The following is an 18,680-nucleotide window of genomic DNA, read 5'->3' as shown; positions in this document are numbered from 1 at the left end:
ATGTTTTAGTGCTGCACTATAATAGCAAAGACTTGGAACAAACCCAAATGCCCATCAATGGTCAACTGGAAAAAGAAAATGTGGCACGTATACACCATGGAATACCATGCAGCCATAAAAAAGAATGAGTTCGTATCCTTTGCAGGGAAATGGATGAAGATGGAAGCCATTGATCTCGGCAAACTAACACAGGAACAGAAAACCAAACATCACATGTTCTTACTCATAAGTGGGGGTTGAACAATGAGAACACATGGATATAGGGAGGGGAACATCACACACCGGGGCCTGTCAGGGGGTAGGGGACAAGGAGAGGGAGATCATTAGGACAAATACCTAGTGCATGTGGGGTTTAAAACCCAGGTGACGGGTTGATAGGTGCAGCAAACCACCATGGTACATGTATACCTATGTAACCAACCTGCACATTCTACACATATATCCCAGAACTTAAAGTAAAATTAAAAAAATTTAAAAAGACAAGTACATGTTGTTTTACTTAGATATTTCTAAGCCCCCAAGAATTTGGAGGGAAGTATTGGCTCTGAAGTATTTAATCATGTATACAGAGAAGTTATCTAAGAAATCCTTGGGATGTCATCTATATATGCTGATATTTTAAACTTCACCTTTGATTATTCTGTTACTGAGACGAGTTATAGAAAGCTTTTCCCTCAAAAAGCATATTCCTGAGAGATTGTAATAAAGCCTATCTAAAGATATCAGTGAATGATATGTAGCTCTCAATCAGTTTGCTGTCATTTTTGGTGGCCTTTTCAATTGTTTACTAGGTTTAAGATATTGAACACGATCTCAGGTAAATGTCTGGAGTAGGAAAATGATTGTTGCTGAGTATTTATAATGTCATATAACACTTGGGTATTATGAAATGATACCATGGAGGGGGTTGACGTTTGTTAGAGTTTGGCAAAATTTATCCTCATAAAGCTTCAAAGCTGGAAAGATGATCAGGTGTACCTGGTATAACTAACCTTTATCTAAAAAGGAGCTCTTTATAGGGTGTGCCTCAAGGTCAGGCCTGTTGGATTGTATATTCATAAACAGAACCTGCAGAGACTGGTCCTTACCTCAGGCAGCTCATGTTTCTGCTCTAGAGAGGCATTTGTCACTTATTTCTCTCAGACCTTTGTGCTTGTTTTGCATGTGCAACCATGATATCTTAGCAGAGAGGTGAAACTATACGCTTCCTTACCTAATTCATTTTGTGCCTTACTGTCTTTCCTGGGTAGGATGCATATAGTGCCATTCTCTTTCATTCGAATTCACTTGGAAGTAAAGTTTATTCCTGATGGGAGGCCCCTTTTTAGATCACATCATGCACTTATCCCTGCCCAGTAACTGTCTCCCGGGTAGTCCTGTGCACTGCTTGGCCTGGAATTGAATTCTTGTGCTTCTCATGACTCCTTTGGATGAATCTAGATCCACTCACTGAGAGCTGTGTCAACTTTCCCAAGTCACAGGGCTATGTGGGGGAGGTAGAGATGCTGGAGTAAAACTGGGAACCTCTTGCGGAGGTAAGAGAAAGGAATGCATACTTGGTAGTCCGCCAATAGTGTCAAGTACAGTTATGTACTTGCACTTTCCAAGGTCATATTTTTTATTTTTATTTTTCAAGTATAAAAGTACTCTCGGCCTTTTTTAAGGCCTTAAACACAACATTGATCCTTTAAAAATTTATTTCCCCAAATTGTACTCTTCCCCACTCTCCCATAAGAGCTTCTTGAAGCAGAACATCACACCTAGCTCTTCTACATATGCTTAGCACCTAGCCCAAGTGCTGAACATCAGGCACAGAATGAATACTTCCAGAACAAATACATAAACACATATAACTTGTTCTCTGAAATCCCCTAGGATTCAAGAATCTCAGACTTTGTGTAGAACAAAACAAAACAAGAACCCAGATCTCCAAGGGTCTTGAGAAAAATCTCCTGTAACAGTATTGCCTCTTTTCCTCTTCTGTTTTAGTGTTGACATTTTACTTTGATTTTATCTTTATAAAGTTTATGACTACCTTAAGTAGCATTAAAATTCTATTTTTTAGTTTCATGTAACAGGGTGATCATGTTTTTGTTTTTTAAGTTGTTAATATACCATAATGTAAAGATGTTTACCATATTTTTTTAATAGATTGCTGATTTTCTATTTTAACTCCCTGAGTCTTTCTTTTCTGCCCACTACCAGGATGAGTGGGAAGAAAAGGATGGTAGAAAATGAGAATGTGTTTTAACTAGTCTCATGTGTACTTTCTGCTAAGTGTTTCTCACACCATCATTGTGATGGGTTAACTTTATTAGTACCATTTAAAAGGTGAATTTATAAAGTTCGCAGGCAAGGGATTTCTCTAACATCTTTGTATTAGTTATCAGTTGCTGCTGTAACAAATTATCACAAACTTAGTGGCCTAAAATGCAAATTTGTAATCTCCCAATGGGTTCTTCTTGCTTGCTGCACAGATAAACCAATTCACTGAGACAGTTGTATTGCAATAGAGAAAGAATTTAATTAATGCATAGCCAGCTAGCCAAGTGGAAGATGAGAGTTTATTACTCCAACCAGCCTCTGGTTGGGGGCCACAAGACCAGTGGAGTCATGAGTCATGGGTCCAGGTAGAGTCAGTTGGTCACCAGAATGCAAAAGCCTGGAAAACATCTCAAAAGACAAATATTATGTTCTATAATACTAATGTTATTTATAGGAGCAATTGAGGAAGTCACAAATCTTGTGGCCTCTGGCCACATGACTCCTGAGCAGTAAGGGAATTTTAGAAAGGTAAGCTAGGGGACAGTGGCTGGTTGTCCTTTAACTATGCCTACATCTTAGCAGAATTCGGGCCTCTCCCAAAATTCTGAGCTTGTGGCCTTTCATTAGTCTTACAAAGGAGGTTTTCATCCCCCAACAAGGGGCAGAGCAGTTTTAGGGAGGGACTATTATCATCTTTGCTTCAGAGTTAAACTAAACTAAAGGCCATGGCAGGCAGATCACCTGAGCTCAGGAGTTTGAGATAAGGCTGGCCAACATGGAAAAACCCCATCTCTACTAAAAATATAAAAATGAACGGGCATTGTGGTGCACATCTGTAGTCCCAGCTACTCAGGTGGCTGAGAGGCAGGAAAATAGCTTGAACCTGGGAGGCAGAGGTTGCAGTGAGCCAAGATCAGTCCATTGCACTCCAGGCTGGGCGACAGAGCGAGACTCCATCTCAAAAACAAACAACAACAACAACAAAACAAAGTTTAACTGAACAACTAAACTAAATTCCTCCCATAGGTGGTCTTGCCTCTGCCACAGAGTGAGTGAGTACAGCCTACCTGTGAGGCTAGAAGCAAGATAGAGTCAGCCAGGCTAGACTTCTTCACTCTTATAATCTGAAGCAGTTTCAGATTTATTCTCTTACAGGTCAGAAGTCCAAAATGGATATTTGGCCAAAATGAAGGTGTCAGCTGGGCGGTATTTCTTCTGGAGACTGGAGGGAAGAATCTGATTTCTTGCTTTTCCCAGTTCCTAGAGGCTGCTATGCAAATTCCTTGACTCATGGTCACTCTCTTCATCGTCAAAGCCAGCAGCTTAGCATCTTCAAATCATTCTCTGACTCTGACCATTCTGTCTCCACGTTCCATTTCTTAAAAAATCCTTGTGATTAGGATTTTCTGAGCCTACTCAGAAAATCCAGAATAATCTCCCCATCTCAAGATTATTAATTTGAGACTGGGAAGGCAAGGGGATGAAGAGAGGTTGTTTCATGAGTACAAACACAATTAGAAGAAATAAGTTTACAGCGTTCAATAGCACAATAGGGTGACTACAGTTAAGAATAAGTTATTGTCTATTTCGAAATAGCTAGAAAATATCTAAAATGTTCCCAGCACAAGGAAATGATAAATGATAAATGTTTGAGATGACAGACATCCAAAGTACCCTGACTGATCATTACATGTTGTATGTGTGTATGAAAATATTACAGTGCCTCATAAATGTGTACAATTACTATGTATCAATACAAATTTTAAAATAGAAAGCTTATTGATCTCATCTTTGAAGTCTCTTTTGCCCTGTAAGATAATATATTCAGTTGTAGGATTTAGGACATAGAAATCTTTGAGGGAAGCACTACTCTGCCTACTGCAGAGACAGTCCTAATACAAGGTCCGAACAGAGTTGACCTTCTTCAGATTTCTAGCTTTCTGCTTATACAAGAAAAAAGTTTTCGGCTTTGATTTTTTGGTATCTTCTCCTAGTACTTCTGTCTTGGATATTAGTTATTTAATTTTACAGAAGAACTCACATCCTCTGTGTTTGTTTGGATAAATTGAGGTTGAAAAGTGTTCGATGACAGTAACAATACCTTAATAACATAATGGGAGAGGAGGCAGCGTTTTGGCAATTGAAACCTGTGAGTTTTAGACAGAGATGTTTAAAACTTGCCCCATACTGACATATTGCATGAACTCACAGAGTCTTCTAACTTTTGTCTTTTAGGCTTTTGTACAGAAGTACATCGTGAAGAATTACTTCTACTATTACCTATTCCGATTTTCAGCTGCTTTGGGTCAAGAAGTGTTCTACATCACATTTCTTCCATTTACTCACTGGAATATTGACCCTTATTTATCCAGGAGGTTGATCATCATATGGGTTGTAAGTATTATTACTACTCATTAACTGATGTCACTTCTAAAACAACTACTTCCTTTGATATTCAAGTACTTTGCACATATGTTCTTTTTGTGAAACCACTTAGAGTTGGATTTGTTGCCTAATCTACTTTGGAGAAATTAGAGAGCTATGAACACAACTTGTTTTATTTGCAAAAAACAAACCTGTGACTTCCTGTACTTTGAATTATGCTTTCCCAAGGACAGATCAAAGTAGGAGAGTGGAGAAGTGATGAACAGAGGAGAAAGGACTTTTTTTTTTTTTTTTTTGTAATGGAGTCTCGCTCTGTCACCCAGGCTGGAGTGCAGTGGCGGGATCTCAGCTCACAGCAACCTCCAAGTTCTGAGTTCAAGCACTTCTCCGACCTTAGCCTCCTGAGTAGCTGGGACTACAGGCGAGTGTCACCACAGCCAGCTAATTTTTGTATTTTTAGTAGAGATGGGGTTTCACCATGTTGGCCAGGTTGGTCTCGATCTTGACCTTGTGATCCACCTGCCTTGGCCTCCCAAAGTGCTGGGATTACAGGCATAAGCCACTGCACCAGGCCAAGAAAGGACCTTTCTAAGGACCCATAGACGGGTATAAAATGCATCTTCCCAAGAGGCCAATTTTAGTAAAATTTGATCCGAAACTAAAATCAGAAGCTGTTGAGCAATACCTCCAAGCAGTATTAAGCAACTATACAGATAGGAAAGGCCAAAACACATAAGGCAAAGCACCTTCCTTGAGGGTACTTTCTAGTGGAGTAGGAGCAGCTGCAAATACACAGAAACCATATGACAATCCCAGGTAGACAGGCAGAGCCCTTTTCTGCTATTTTGCTGGTAACCTAGCATTTAATTTTGTTCAGGGCCAAATGAGTCCTGATTTTGTGCCTAATTGAAGGAGATGAGAGATATTTGCAAGGCAGCAAGGCATACTCCAGATATGTAGGTTTGTTGTCAGAGAGGCCTGAGCTCAAGTACAGTCCAGCCCCAACTATGTGCCCTTGCTCTGAGCCTTACCTTCCTCATTTGTAAAATTGTGTGAATAATGTGCATCCCCATAATAATTGTGGGAATACTTAGAGTGTGCACAGAGCTCTAGGCCTGGCATGTGGAAGACTCTGCAGGTCACTATTTGAGCATGAAAACGCATAAGGCGAAGAAGTCTTGAAGATCAATCACTTCTAAGGTCAAAGATTATTAGTGGGTGTAGGGGGCTTCCAGACAAGACTGTTTCCCCGACTCAAGATTCTGCACTAGAAATAGAGGTTCAGAAGCACTTGGATGAGTTTAAAAGAGAGGCTTTCAGCAAGTGACTTTCCTACAGTGGGCTTAATGTTTTCTCGTTTGTAGAACAAGTAGAGTGGACTTTATCAGGGGTCTTAAACTAGAATGTTCTCAGGGGCAGGGGACAGAAATAAAACAGTAATGTCCTGGGTAGTGAGGGGTGGCAAGGGCGGGGTACCCACACAAATCCTTCACCACATGGAGATGGAGGCACTAGGGAGCAACCGCCCCTGACTCGACCTGGGACTCCCTAGCCCTGTCTCCCTGCAGCCCTCTTTTGAAATCTAGCTTCTGTCTACAAGTAGAATTTGAGAGTCTGCAAAAGCATAGGCATCTTGCAAATCATAACGAGGATATTAGTCCAGTTGTCCCTCCAGGTTTCTGAGGCCGCTTCTGTGTCTACAGAGCAGGCAGGATGGGGGCAGAAGGGAGAGAATGGGAGTGGTCTTTCTGTTCTCAAGGTCTGAAAACCCATGGAAAACCCATGGAGCTTGAGTTTCTTTTCTTCTGTCATTTATTTTCTAAGATGTGTGTATGTGTGTGTGTACGTGTGTGTGTGTGTGTGTGTGTACATATGTGTATATGTATGTACATAGTTGTATATGTAGGTGTGTATAGGTGTATACATATGTGTGTATGTATATAGGTATGTATATATCTATGCATGTATGTAGGTCTGTGTATATGTATGTGTGTGTATATAGGTGTGTGTATATATGTATGTATAGGTGTGTATATATGTGTGTGTTTATAGGTGAGTATATATGTGTCAGTGTCTGTGTATAGGTATGTGGATATAGCTGTGTATATATGTTTGTATGTATATAGGTATATATATGTTTATGTGTGTACATAGGTGTGTATATATATGTGTGTGTTTATAAGTGTGTATATGTGTGAATGTATGTATATAGGTGTTTATATATGTGTGTATATATAGATGTGCATGTATGTGTGTGTATATAGATGTGTATGTATGTGTATATGTGTGTGTGTTAAAGGTGTGTTTATATATGAGTGTATGTATACAGATGTATGTGTGTGTGTGTGTGTGTATACAGGGGTGTGTGTGTGTGTGTGTTTGTGTGTTCTAAATCCCAAAGCCTTAATGACGGTTAAGTGGGACAGATGATGGGAAGTACATTATCCGTGAATATCTTACAATGTGTTTACTCTGCTCAAGGTCAATTATCTCCCCCACTGCAGGTGGAAAACTTTCCCTGAGAGCTGGGAAGACCTCTAGACTTTATAGAAGGCTGTGGTTAGGAGACTCTTTGGTTGTCAGTATTGGTGGTTATTTTACGCTTTTGATTCCTTTCTTTAATGTGTCAGAGTGCCTGTTTGAGGCAGAATAACAAGCTTTTGTCATAGACTGAGTCAAATAAAATCTTTGCCTGTGAAAGGAAGAAATAACCTCTGAGTCTGCAGCTTGTCCTGAGGTTTGGCCACCTGTTAATTAACTTTTTAAAATAGGCGCATGGCCTGGTTCACCAGCCACCACCACCTTGCCCCCACCCTGCCCTCAAACCCCATGCTAAGACTTCTGTAGTTATTCTGTGTGATCAGCTGCATCTGTAAGGGCAGTGTGAGAAGTGTAAGGTAGTGTGTTCATTCCTGCCAGGGCCTGGGGAGAGAATGGAGGCCATTCCAAGGGGACAGAGGGAAGGAAGGGAGAGAGCAGGGAGGGAGGGAGGAAAGTGTGAGTGTGCCTGCGTGGGTTTGTGCATCCGCATTTGTGTGCATGAGAGAGAATGTGTGTATGTGTACACATGTTGGGATTAGGAGTGCTCTCTGATGGGCTACAGAGACAATAATGAGAGCTATTTGGTTTGGCTCCAGAGTTGAAGGTAGATGAAAGGAAGGGACAGTCCTGGTGGTGGGAGGCGGGGTTGGTAAGGGAACCTGGGGTGGATAAGGGTTAGGTTCTAGTACTTGGCCCAGCCAGGGCAATCAGCTTCCTGCTGAGGCAGCCTTTTTTTCTGTAAAGGATATCCCTAGATTAGTGGCTCCTTCTTCAAAGGGGTAGGGATTAAGAAATGTTAATTGCATAAGGGACAGAGCTTTAAGTCTTGTAACCAAACATCTTATCTCACCCAAAACTCATCGGAAGGAGGCTTTGTTCAGGACTGCCAAAGCTTGGCACATTTTATATGAACTTGGGAATTGCCACTGGATGAAGCCCCAACAGGTTTTATTGCTTTTAAAAATCTTTTGTTACATTAGAGGTGACTCACACTGTCTGAAGTAGCTTAGCAGAATTTATGGTTGTATCAAGTACTCCCTCCTCACAATCACAATGAGTCCTCACCTGGGTTGTACGTCTTTCGTTGCTTTTAGAGGCATCTATGTTCGTTATCTTATTTGAGCTTCATCACAATGGGCAGTATCATATTCTAGATTGGAATAGTAATATTTCAAACATTAATAAGCCATATGATATATTGAGCATTTAGTATACATGCCATTCACTGTCAGAGTGCTTTACATGTTTTACTTCACTTAATCCTACCAGCAATCCTGAGAAACAGTTATTACTAGCCCACTTTACAGATCCTGAAACTGAAATGTAGAAAGGTCAGATAACTTGCCCAAGATCACACGGGATTAAATGGCAAAGTGGGTTTGATCCTGCACCCAGGCCTCGTCTACCGGGGTAGCGGCCATTGTTGTTTCTTAGAAGAACACAGCTAAGAGGCATGAGGAACACAATATTTTTTTCAAGATGTTAAGACTGGGGCTTTAAGCATTCAAATGATTTGCCTAAAGTTTTCTTCTATTGCATGTTTGCTTGGGTTTGTGTTCCACCGGTGCCCTTATGGCATTTATTAACCCTGTACTCTACTTAACTGTTTTTTTATCCACCCTTCTTAACCCATTTATACCTAGTGTTCCATTATTGGAACTCGAACCTTGTAGGAGTTATTTATATTCTACAGCTCGAGGTCATCGCCAAGGACTGATTTTTCACACACAAAAAATGTGCAACCTCCAGCATAAATGGGTTAACAAACCCCACAGTATTAGATAGCCTTTTGTTAAATTAGCTGAAACACATCCATCAAATCATTACTTCTCTCTTCTGTCCTGTATCAAGGTTTGTAACCTATCTTTGGGCTCAAAAGAATGTTAGACATTGGGCCAAAAAAAACAGCAAGTGGATTTTCTGATTAGAATGCTTCTGAAGAGATATTGTGGATGATGTTTCAGAAGATGAGTCACTGTTCCATGGAGTGATTATCTAATCTCTCCACTTTCATTTTGGCATGGTGACAGACCTAACAAAAAATAAAAGCTTTAAAGTTATATTTCTGTATCTTTAAAAGGTTAGCGGTAACTTCACTGAACCTGGCCGGTGTTTAGTTTTGTAACATGAAGCAAAAGTCTCACTCGCTTTTTGCTAAATTCCTCATTTTGTGAAATAGCAATGCAAACATTGATACCACAACTGATCCTGGAAGCTCGGAAGCCTCATTTTTGTGATATTTTATGATATTTTACACAGGTATTCCTTTTCGCGTATGCTTCATGGCATTCATAATGAGACGTAGAAAAAATGAGATAAGCAGATAAAAATTGAAATTAGGGGGAACACAGTTGCAATACAAGATGAAAACCCAGACTAAAGTGCAATGAGGCATGCTGGTTCAAAGTGAGCCGCAGATTTGTATTTGAGCTTTGTCTTGGCCAACCAAAATGAAGTTACGCTATCCACTAGGAAATCATAGGCCTATTTCTAAGAGAGCAAACCTTTTCCTGACTCATGAAATTGATAGAATTGTCAAGGCTAGTGATATATGTTGCTTAATTATTTTCTCAGAAATGCCTGGTGTCAGTACCTGCTTATCATCTGTGTGAGAGTACTCATTCTGACTCCTCTTCCTGAACTTTCTGTGGTCTTATTTCTAACTCATTGCTAATTTAACCAATAAAAAATGGTGTCTCCATGCACACATATTAATTGCAGCACTATTCACAATAGCAAAGTCATGGAATCAACCTAAATGCCCATCAATAATAGACTGGATAAGGAAAATATGGTACATATACACCATGGAATACTATACAGCCATTAAAAGAAATGAGATCATGTCCTTTGCAGGGACATGGATGGAGTTGAAAACCATAATGCTCAGCAAACTAACACAGGAAACCAAATACCATATATTCTCATTTATAAGTGGGAGCTGATTGATGAGAACACATGGACGCATTGGTGGGGGGGATCGACACACACTGGGCACTTATTGGGGGTTGGAGGGAGGGAGAACATCAGGAAGAACAGCTAACAGATACGGGTCTTAATACCTAGGTGATGGGATGATCTGTGCAACAAACCACCATGGCCCACGTCTACCTATGTAACAAACCTGCACATCTTGCACATGTGCCCCAACCTTAAAATAAAAATTGAGGGTGTGATGGCTCACACCTGTAATCCCAGCACTTTGGGAGTGGGTAGATCACAAGGTCAGGAGTTTGAGACCAGCCTGACCAACATGGTGAAACCACATCTCTACTAAAAATACAAAAATTAGCCGAGTGTGGTGGCACACACCTGTAATCCCAGCTATTCAGTAGGCTGAGGCAGGAGAATCACTTGAACCCAGGAGGCAGAGGTTGCAGTGAGCTGAGATCGCACTACTGCACTCCAACCTGGGTGACAGAGCAAGACTCTGTCTCAAAAAAACAAAAATAAATAAAAATAAAAATGGAAAAAAAAGGAAAAATGGCATCTCAGTTAATTTCCAGTTCATATATAATTAGTGAAGATGAAAACTTTTTTTTTACTTTCATTAATCATTTGCATTAGCTTTCATGAATTGTAAGTCTGCCTTTTGAGTATTTTCTTTTAAAGAGGGCTTTCATTTTTTATTGATTTCCACAAGTTGTTAACATAGAATGATACTGAATTTTCTATGTCTCAGAGGCAGTGTATCTTTATTTATAAGATGTTTAGAAGTTCAAGACTTTAAGAAGTAGTATTTAATTCTATACTGTCATCAGTAGTGACCTAGGAAGATCCCATAAAATGGAATTTGAATGCTTTTATACTGAGCGTTAACTTTAGGCACAGACCTCACCACTCCCTGTGGTCTTACCCTTTGTGACCTCCCTGATTCTTTAATGGCCATTTAATTTGGGACTCCTGCCCTCAGATACTTAATACTTCTGCTGTGTAGTTTCCCTTGCATAAAATAGCTTACTTAGACGGTAACCAGCCCTTAGAAAACCTGGTACATGCTGCCTGAACTCCAGTAAAGTTAAAATTTGTTTTTGAGTTTCTCCTTGTTTTGTTTTCCCATTTGTAAGATTTTTCTTTTTTCACCTAACATCAAAAGATGTATTTCCCACCATTCTTACATAGCATGGTTATTTTTAAGTAAGTGTCATCATAACCAAATTTTTTTTCTTTTTTTTTTTATTGCATTTTAGGTTTTGGGGTACATGTGATGAACATGCAAGATTGTTGCATAGGTACACACATGGCAGTGTGCTTTGCTGCCTTCCGTCCCCTCACCTGTATCTGTCATTTCTCCCCATGCTATCTCTTCCCACCTCCCCACCCCCGCCCCTCCCCCATTTCCCCCCAACAGACCCCAGTGTGTAGTGCTCCCCTCCCTGTGTCCATGTGTTCTCATTGTTCAACACCCGCCTATGAGCAAGAATATACGGTGTTTGATTTTCTGCTCTTGTGTCAGTTTGCTGAGAATGATGGTTTCCAGGTTCATCCATGTCCCTATAAAGGACGTGAACTCATCGTTTTTGATGGCTGCATAATATTCCATGGTGTATATGTACCACATTTTCCCTATCCAGTCTATCATCGTTGGGCATTTGGGTTGGTTCCAGGTCTTTGCTATTGTAAACAGTGCTGCAATGAACATTCGTGTGCACGTGTCCTTGTAGTAGAATGATTTATAATCCTTTGGATATATACCCAGTAATGGGATTGCTGGGTCAAATGGGATTTCTATTTTTAGGTCCTTGAGGAATCGCCACACTGTCTTCCACAATGGTTGAATTAATTTACATTCCCACCAACAGTGTAAAAGTGTTCCTATTTCTCCACATCCTCTCCAGCATCTGTTGTTTCCCGATTTTTTAATGATCGCCATTCTAACTGGTGTGAGATGGTATCTCAGTGTGGTTTTGATTTGCATTTCTCTGATGACCATTGATGATGAGCATTTTTTCATATGTTTGTTGGCCTCCTGTATGTCTTCTTTTGTAAAGTATCTGTTCATATCCTTTGCCCATTTTTGAATGGGCTTGTTTGTTTTTTTCTTGTAGATCTGCTTTAGTTCTTTGTAAATTCTGGATATCAGCCCCTTGTCAGATGGGTAGACTGCAAAAATTTTTTCCCATTCTGTTGGTTGCCGATTCACTCTACTGACTGTTTCTTTTGCCGTGCAGAAGCTGTGGAGTTTGATTAGGTCCCATTTGTCTATTTTGGCTTTTGTTGCCATTGCTTTTGGCGTTTTGGTCATGAAGTCCTTGCCTACGCCTATGTCCTGAATGGTTTTGCCTAGATTTTCTTGTAAGGTTTTTATGGTATTAGGTCTGATGTTTAAGTCTTTAATCCATCTGGAGTTAATTTTGGTGTAAGGTGTCAGGAAGGGGTCCTGTTTCTGCTTTCTGCACATGGCTAGCCAGTTTTCCCAACACCATTTATTAAACAGGGAGTCCTTTCCCCATTGCTTGTTTTTGTCAGGTTTGTCGAAGATCAGATGGTTGTGGGTATGTTGTATTTCCTGTGAGGCCTCTGTTCTGTTCCATTGGTCTATATCTCTGTTTTGGTACCAGTACCATGCTGTTTTGATTACTGTAGCCTTGTAGTATAGTTTGAAGTCCGGTAGTGTGATGCCTCCTGCTTTGTTCTTTTTGCTTAGAATTGACTTGGCTATGCGGGCTCTCTTTTGGTTCCATATGAAGTTTAAGGTGTTTTTTTCCAGTTCTGTGAAGAAGGTCATTGGTAGCTTGATGGGAATAGCGTTGAATCTGTAAATTACTTTGGGCAGTATGGCCATTTTCACGATGTTGATTCTTCCTAACCATGAACATGGAATGTTTCTCCATCTGTTTGTATCCTCTCTTATTTCGTTGAGCAATGGCTTGTAGTTCTCCTTGAAGAGGTCCTTTACGTTCCTTGTTAGTTGTATTCCTAGGTACTTTATTCTCTTTGTAGCAATTGTGAATGGCAGTTCGTTCTTGATTTGGCTCTCTTGAAGTCTATTACTGGTGTATAGGAATGCTTGTGATTTTTGCACGTTGATTTTGTATCCTGAGACTTTGCTGAAGTTGTTTATCAGTTTCAGGAGATTTTGGGCTGAGATGATGGGGTCTTCCAGATATACAATCATGTCATCTGCAAATAGAGACAATTTGATTTCCTCCTTTCCAATTTGGATACCCTTTATTTCTTTTTCTTGCCTGATTGCTCTGGCTAGAACTTCCAGTACTATATTGAATAGGAGTGGTGAGAGAGGGCATCCTTGTCTAGTGCCAGATTTCAAAGGGAATGCTTCCAGTTTTTGCCCATTCAGTATGATATTGGCTGTTGGTTTGTCGTAAATAGCTTTTATTGTTTTGAGATACGTTCCATCAATACCTAGTTTATTGAGGGTTTTTAGCATAAAGGGTTGTTGAATTTTGACAAAAGCCTTCTCTGCATCAATCGAGATAATCATGTGGTTTTTGTCTTTGGTTCTGTTTATGTGGTGAATTACGTTTATGGACTTGCGTATGTTGAACCAGCCTTGCATCCCCGGGATGAATCCTACTTGATCACGGTGGATGAGCTTTTTGATATGCTGTTGCAATCGGTTTGCCAGTATTTTATTGAAGATTTTTGCATCTATGTTCATCATGGATATTGGCCTGAAATTTTCTTTTCTTGTTGAGTCTCTGCCGGGTTTTGGTATCAGGATGATGTTTGTCTCATAAAATGATTTGGGAAGGATTCCCTCTTTTTGGATTGTCTGGAATAGTTTCAGAAGGAATGGTATCAGCTCCTCCTTGTATGTCTGGTAGAATTCAGCTGTGAACCCATCTGGACCTGGGCTTTTTTTGGGTGGTAGGCTCTTTATTGCTGCCTCGACTTCAGACCATGTTATTGGTCTATTCAGGGTTTCGGCTTCTTCCAGGTTTAGGCTTGGGAGGTTGCAGGTGTCCAGGAATTTATCCATTTCTTCCAGGTTTACTAGTTTATGTGCATAGAGTTGTTTGTAATAATCTCTGATGATGGTTTGGATTTCTGTGGAATCTGTGGTGATATCCCCTTTATCGTTTTTTATTGCATCAATTTGGTTATTCTCTCTTTTCTTTTTTATTAATCTGGCTAGTGGTCTGTCTATTTTGTTGATCTTTTCAAAAAACCAGCTCCTGGATTTATTGATTTTTTGAAGAGTTTTTTGTGTCTCTATTTCCTTCAGTTCTGCTCTGATCTTAGTTATTTCCTGTCTTCTGCTAGGTTTTGAGTTTTTTTGATCTTGCTCCTCTAGCTCTTTCAATTTTGATGATAGGGTGTCAATTTTAGATCTCTCCTTTCTTCTCATGTGGGCATTCATTGCTATATATTTTCCTCTAGAGACTGCTTTAAATGTGTCCCAGAGATTCTGGTATGTTGTGTCTTTGTTCTCATTGGTTTCGAAGAACATCTTTATTTCTGCCTTCATTTCATTGTTTATCCAGTCAACATTCAAGAGCAAGTTGTTCAGTTTCCATGAAGCTGTGCGGTTCTGAGTTAGTTTCTGCATTCTGAGTTCTAACTCGATTGCACTGTGGTCTGAGAGACTGTTTGTTATGATTTCTGTTCTTTTGCATTTGCTGAGGAGTGATTTATTGCCAATTATGTGGTCAATTTTAGAGTAGGTGTGATGTGGTGCTGAGAAGAATGTATATTCTGTGGATTTGGGGTGGAGAGTTCTGTAAATGTCTATTAGGTTTGCTCGTTCCAGGTCTGTGTTCAGGTCCTGGATATCCTTGTTGATTTTCTGTCTGGTTGATCTGTCTAATATTGACAATGGGGTGTTAAAGTCTCCCACTATTATTGTGTGGGAGTCTAAGTCTCTTTGTAAGTCATTAAGAACTTGCCTTATGTATCTGGGTGCTCCTGTATTGGGTGCATATATATTTAGGATCGTTAGCTCTTCTTGTTGCAGTGATCCTTTTACCATTATGTAATGTCCTTCTTTGTCTCTTTTGATCTTTGTTGCTTTAAAGTCTATTTTATCAGAGATGAGAATTGCAACTCCTGCCTTTTTTTGCTCTCCATTTGCTTGGTAGATCTTCCTCCATCCCTTTATTTTGAGCCTTTGTGTATCCTTGCATGTAAGATGGGTTTCCTGGATACAGCACACTGATGGGTTTTGGCTTTTTATCCAATTTGCCAGTCTGTGTCTTTTGATTGGGGCATTTAGTCCATTGACATTTAGGGATAGTATTGTTATGTGTGAATTTGATGCTGTCATTTTGATGCTACCTGGCTGTTTTGTTGGTTAGTTGATGCAGATTCTTGATTGTGTTGCTGCTTTTTTACCATTTGGTGTGTTTTTGGAGTGGCTGGTACTGGTTGTTCCTTTATATGTGTAGAGCCTCTTTCAGGAGTTCTTGTAGAGCAGGTTTGGTGGTGATGAAATCTCTGAGTGCTTGCTTGTTCACAAAGGATTTTATTTTTCCTTCACTTATGAAGCTGAGTTTGGCTGGATAGGAGATTCTGGGTTGAAAGTTCTTTTCTTTAAGGATGTTGAATATTGGCCCCCAGTCTCTTCTGGCTTGTAGGGTTTCTGCTGAGAGATCTGCTGTGAGTCTAATGGGCTTCCCTTTGTGGGTAACCCGACCTTTCTCTCTGGCTGCCCTTAGCATTTTCTCTTTCATTTCAACCCTGGTGAATCTGACGATTATGTGCCTTGGAGTTGCTCTTCTTGAGGAATATCTCTGTGGTGTTCTCTGTATTTCCTGGATTTGAATATTGGTCTGCCCTGCTAGGTTGGGGAAGTTTTCCTGGATAATATCCTGAAGAGTATTTTCCAGCTTGGATTCATTCTCTTCATCACATTCAGGTACACCTATCAGACGTAGATTAGGTCTTTTCACATAGTCCCACATTTCTTGAAGATTTTGTTCATTCCTTTTTGCGCTTTTTTCTCTGTTCTTGCCTTCTCTTTTTATTTCATTGAGTTGGTCTTCGACCTCTGATATCCTTTCTTCTGCTTGGTCAATTCGGCTGTTGAAGCTTGTGCATGCTTCACGAAGTTCTCGTGTTGCGTTTTTCAGCTCCATCAATTCACTTATTCTCCTCTCTATGCTGTCCATTCTCGTCAGCAGTTCGTCCAATCTTTTTTCAAGGTTCCTATTTTCTTTGCGATGGGTTAGAACATGTTCTTTTAGCTCATTGTAGTTTCTTACTACCCATCTTCTGAAGTCTGATTCTGTCATTTCATCACCCTCCTTCTCCATCCGGTCTGGTTCCCTTGCTGGTGAGGAGTTGTGATCACTTTTAGGAGGAGAGGTGTTCTGGTTTCGGGAGTTTTCATCCTTTTTACGCTGGTTTCTACCCATTTTTGTGGGTTTATCCACCTGTTGTCTGTCTCTGTCCCAGGGAGTTGGAGCTTTATGAGTTTCCGTTGCACTACTGCCTTTTTTGATTTTTTTTTTTCAGGTCGGACCCGCCCAGCTAGCAGCACGCCTAGCCTCTGCCTGCCCGCAGGGGCTTTGCTGAGCTGCTGTGGGCTCCGCCCAGCTGCCCTGAGCTCTTCCCTGTAGTCCTTTTTATATGGGCGTAGTTAGAACTGTCTGGGCAATGGTGGCCCCGCCTCTGTTATGGCGGACTCTCTCTGTTGTGGCAGGTTGCCTCGGCAACGGCGGGTTGCCTCGGCAACGGCAGGCTGCCTCCGTAGCGGTGGAGAGTCTCAGTAATGGCGGAAGCCCCTCCCCCACGGAGCCGGACCGTCCGGGTTCAGCTGTGCTTGGTTTGAAGGGCTCAACCCAGAGGGTTTCCAATTACTGTTTTTGTTTTCGTTGTTGTTGGGGGTGGAGGGGTGGGACCAACCGAGCCTGATCACCTGGCTCCCTGACTCCGAGTCTTTTCTTTTAAATTGAACGACCCCGCGTTCCGGTCGCTTGTTGAAAAGGCGCCGGGATCTCCCGTGCTGTGACTCACGGAGTCGGCTCGAACCGCGGCGCCGGCTCCTGGTGGATTTTTTGCCTAGGAGTCTCCTGGCCTGGCTCGCTATTTCAGATGAATGGGCTATTCTGCCGTCTCAGGGCTCTGCTCGCCAGCTAAGAGGGCTCCCAGACCAGTGGCTTTTGTACGGAGAACCGCAGCAACAGGGAGTGGTCACAGCAGCCGCGCGGGCGGAATCAGCCCCGCGGGGGCCAAAACAGCCGCACCGGCTGGGACTGCGACGCTGGCGACCCCTCTGCCTGGGTATCTCCTGGTCTGTGGGCAATAAGAGTTCGTCTGGAAATGCGGCGTCCACTCACCCTCTGCACTTTCACTGGGAGCTGAAGTCCTGAGCTGTTCTTAGGCGGCCATCTTGAAAGTCGGCATAACCAAATTTTTATTATGGCTTTCTGATTATGTGGAAGCTCTGGTTGTCCCTGAGAATTTCCAGACAGGGTTAATCTCTCTTCTAATAATTATTGGCTTTTGATTATCTCCCAGATTAGAAGCAAGGAGTATTTGTGTGAGAAGTGGGAGGGACTGTGTCTACTTCATCAGCAGCTTTGAGGTTTGGTCAGAAGTTTCTGGTCCTGTAATACCATGAAAGGAACACCAAGCTGATGTAATATAGATAGTGTTTCTTGGCTTCCAGAAACAGAGATCCACTCAATCTAGCTCAGGAAAGTGGGAATTTGTTGTAAGGTGATGGAAAATATAAGAACCAGAAGCTCACAGGAACAAATACTAGAGAACAGTTTGGTTGTCTGCTACAATTCAACTGTGACTTTCCTGATATCTTTTTATCTCCTGCTGTTGGCTGGCAACCTTCTCAACTGTCTTTTATTTGATCGATTGACTGATTGATTGACTGATTCGAGACAGGGTCTTGCTCTGGTACCCAGGTTTGAGTACATCAACGCAATCATAGCTCACTGCAACTTTGAACTCCTTGACTCAGGTTATCCTCTCACTTCAGCCTCCTGAGTAGCTGGAACTACAGGCATGCAGCACCACACCTGGCTTAGTCAGGCTCTCACCATGTTGGCCAGACTGGTCTCAAACTCTTGACCTCAAGCAATCCTTCCACCTTGGCCTCCCAAAGTGCTGGGATTATAGGTATGGGCCACCATTAGCCTCTCAGCTGTCTTTTAGTTCAGATGTTCAAGACAGCCAAATGCAGCTCCTGGTGTGGCCTCATAGCAAAAGTCTATCCATCTCTGGCCAGTGCATAGATTGGTTGTACTTGGTCTAAAAAGCTGTCTTGGGTAGGGATGGACAATTAACTGTGGCCACAGAGCCGTAGGCCAGGTTCTGGAACATCAGGACCCCTGAACTACAATCTTAGCAGTGAAACCTAGTTCGAGGAACTTGGAGATTCTGGTCTGCAGATTTCCTAGCTTCAAAGTGAAAGGACTCAGCTAGAAGATCCTCAGAGATCCTTGTGATGTCGTCATGACTCTTCATCACATGTTGGCTATGCACCACTTAAAAGAGGTTCATCCATGGTATAGAGGAAAATATTTTTAAAAAAGAATAGAAGGTATTTCATCTCTTCTGCAGACCGAATG

General features: G+C 41.4%; 1 protein-coding gene across 1 annotated transcript in view; it reads left to right on the top strand.

Moving 5' to 3' along the window:
• Positions 1 to 18,680, top strand: part of SGPP2 (sphingosine-1-phosphate phosphatase 2) — a 154,567-nt gene that overhangs the window by 54,935 nt on the left and 80,952 nt on the right. Inside the window, exon 2 of the mRNA XM_039470142.2 lies at positions 4,501 to 4,659. Coding sequence (XP_039326076.1) covers positions 4,501 to 4,659 — 159 coding nt within the window. The remainder of the gene's footprint in view (positions 1 to 4,500; positions 4,660 to 18,680) is intronic.

This window comes from Saimiri boliviensis, chromosome 5 (assembly GCF_048565385.1).
Source record: "Saimiri boliviensis isolate mSaiBol1 chromosome 5, mSaiBol1.pri, whole genome shotgun sequence".
Taxonomy (NCBI): domain Eukaryota; kingdom Metazoa; phylum Chordata; class Mammalia; order Primates; family Cebidae; genus Saimiri; species Saimiri boliviensis.
Note: the sequence above shows the minus strand (reverse complement) of the source record. Positions and strands in the feature narration are given on the sequence as shown.